The sequence below is a fragment of the Carassius gibelio genome, chromosome B15, assembly GCF_023724105.1.
Source record: "Carassius gibelio isolate Cgi1373 ecotype wild population from Czech Republic chromosome B15, carGib1.2-hapl.c, whole genome shotgun sequence".
Taxonomy (NCBI): domain Eukaryota; kingdom Metazoa; phylum Chordata; class Actinopteri; order Cypriniformes; family Cyprinidae; genus Carassius; species Carassius gibelio.
This window is the reverse complement of record NC_068410.1, coordinates 24851175-24853313: the sequence shown is the minus strand read 5'-3', so window position 1 is coordinate 24853313 and position 2139 is coordinate 24851175. Positions and strand designations below refer to the sequence as shown.

Genomic DNA, 2139 nt, shown 5'->3' with positions numbered 1-2139 from the left:
GTCTTTTTTTACAGACTATACAGGCTTTAACGTATGCATTTTGTAACGGTGTTAAAATTTTATTGAGTAGCTTGTTTTCAACAATAGCTTGCAGTTTCATCAGTAAGCTTTTAGTTACAAAAGTTATGCCCACTGTGCCACACAACCAATTCTAGGAGTCTATTGTGTTTATGCAAATCAAGCACAGCAGATTGGTCTCTGGAGACATGTTTTATACTATAAAAAACTGTATGTACTGGTGACTCTTCATTCTTCTAAACCACAGCACAGGTAGAGCTAATTCTCTGCATATTCACACATTATTTGAAGAGGACTTCATGGTAATTTCAGATCATATCACAAAAGATATTTCTGGTAATTAAATTGTTTAATGTATATTGTCTAACTTACTCATTCAAGTTATTCATGTGATGTATTATTTAAAACATTTTGGTTAACTAAAGCAAATGACCATCAAAATGCCTCATTTATAATATACTTAAAGATTGCATTCACTTTTTTCTGTTCTCATCCTCAGGTCAACGAATCCATTCTTTGCTTAATGGAAAATGGAACGTATTTTTATTTGATGTTGTTTGAAAATATTGGGTACATAAGATATGCTTTCTTCGGATTGGGATTTATTGTATATTGTGCAATTGTACTTTTTAATGCCCTTATTATTCTTGCAATTGTTCTGGAAGGGACATTGCACCAGCCCATGTACATTTTGATTTCATGTTTGTCCGTCAACTCTGTGTTTGGAACAGCTGCTTTTTTCCCAAGGTTACTGACAGACTTGCTGTCTGATACACACTCAGTCTCCCGTGAAGCATGTATCCTACAGGCTTTTGTCATTTATTCATATGCATCAAATGAAAACACAATCTTAATGTTAATGGCATTTGACAGGTATGTAGCGATCAGTAAACCATTACAATACAACAACATAATGACCCCAAGGATTTTATCTTTTTTAATATCTATCAGCTGTATTTATCCAATGCTTTGTCTTGGTATTGCTGGTATATTAAATGCTAGACTCACAATGTGTGGTAACAAACTTTGGAAGGTATACTGTCACAACTGGGAAATTGTCAAGCTTTCTTGCGCAAACAGTATTGTTAATAATGTTTTTGGCTTGTTCATACTGACTACAACTGTGATCATGCCTTTAAGTTTTATATTATACTCTTATGTTAAAATTCTTATCATTTGTAGAAAAAGCTCACTAGATTTCAGGAGAAAAGCATATCAAACTTGTATTCCGCACATAGTGATCCTCTTAAATTTCTCAGTAGCACTTTTTTGCGAGGTCACTTTGAGTCGGATTGCAAATTTGGAACTCCCTAAAGGGCTGTCAGTCATTCTTTCATTAGAGTTTCTCGTTGTCCCACCCATCCTGGACCCAGTTGTTTATGGTTTGAATTTTCCTAAAATTCGCAAAAAAATTATATGGATTACTAAAGCTTGCATAAAGCTGTAACAGATGCTCCACAGAAGGTTAACAAAGTTCAATGATTGTATGGTATACATTATGTAATCATGATGTACATCCCATTTTATTAACTTAGGAATTTGAGACTTTGCTTTTTACTTTAAATCTTTGCCACAATTAGTGGTTTATAAAATATCTGAAAGTCATACTCAAGTAAAATTACAGATACCTTCCAGAAAATGACGTTGGTTAAAGTTGAAATCACAGTTTATACACAGTTTGAGTAGCAAGATTGTGTTGAGTTTTAACTATTTATTCCATTTTGATTTTTTGGGTTAGAATAAGAAGCACTTCATCCGGTACTTAGTGTCTTTCATTCAAACTTAAAAAAACATTTCTGGAATCTGAATCTGAAATAGCATGCATTTACACAGTTTATGTATGGAGACACAGATTTATTTAAACTGCAGATTCAAATGTATAAAAAGGCATAATGTTTTGTTTTTAACAAAAGAAAAAAAAACACTCAATAATGATATTTGAAAATATTAAAGCGTGGAATGGGAAATTGAATGTGAAATAAAAACAATGTTAATGAGTGAGTCGTTGAGATTCAACTGATTAATTCAAACCGCTGATTCATTCAGAAACAAAGCATTTAACTGTGTTGATGATTTAATCACTGAATCATTTATTGAACCAATTAGTTCAAAAAGCTGATT

The 2139-nt window shown here is 32.4% G+C and overlaps 1 protein-coding gene across 1 annotated transcript; it reads left to right on the top strand.

Annotated features, from left to right (window-relative positions):
• The first annotated feature begins 541 nt into the window (after positions 1-541).
• LOC127972379 (putative gustatory receptor clone PTE03) lies at positions 542-1465 on the top strand. Its single transcript, XM_052575842.1, has one exon. It carries the CDS (start codon positions 542-544, stop codon positions 1463-1465), a length of 924 nt encoding a protein of 307 aa, XP_052431802.1.
• Positions 1466-2139: the final 674 nt, after the last annotated feature.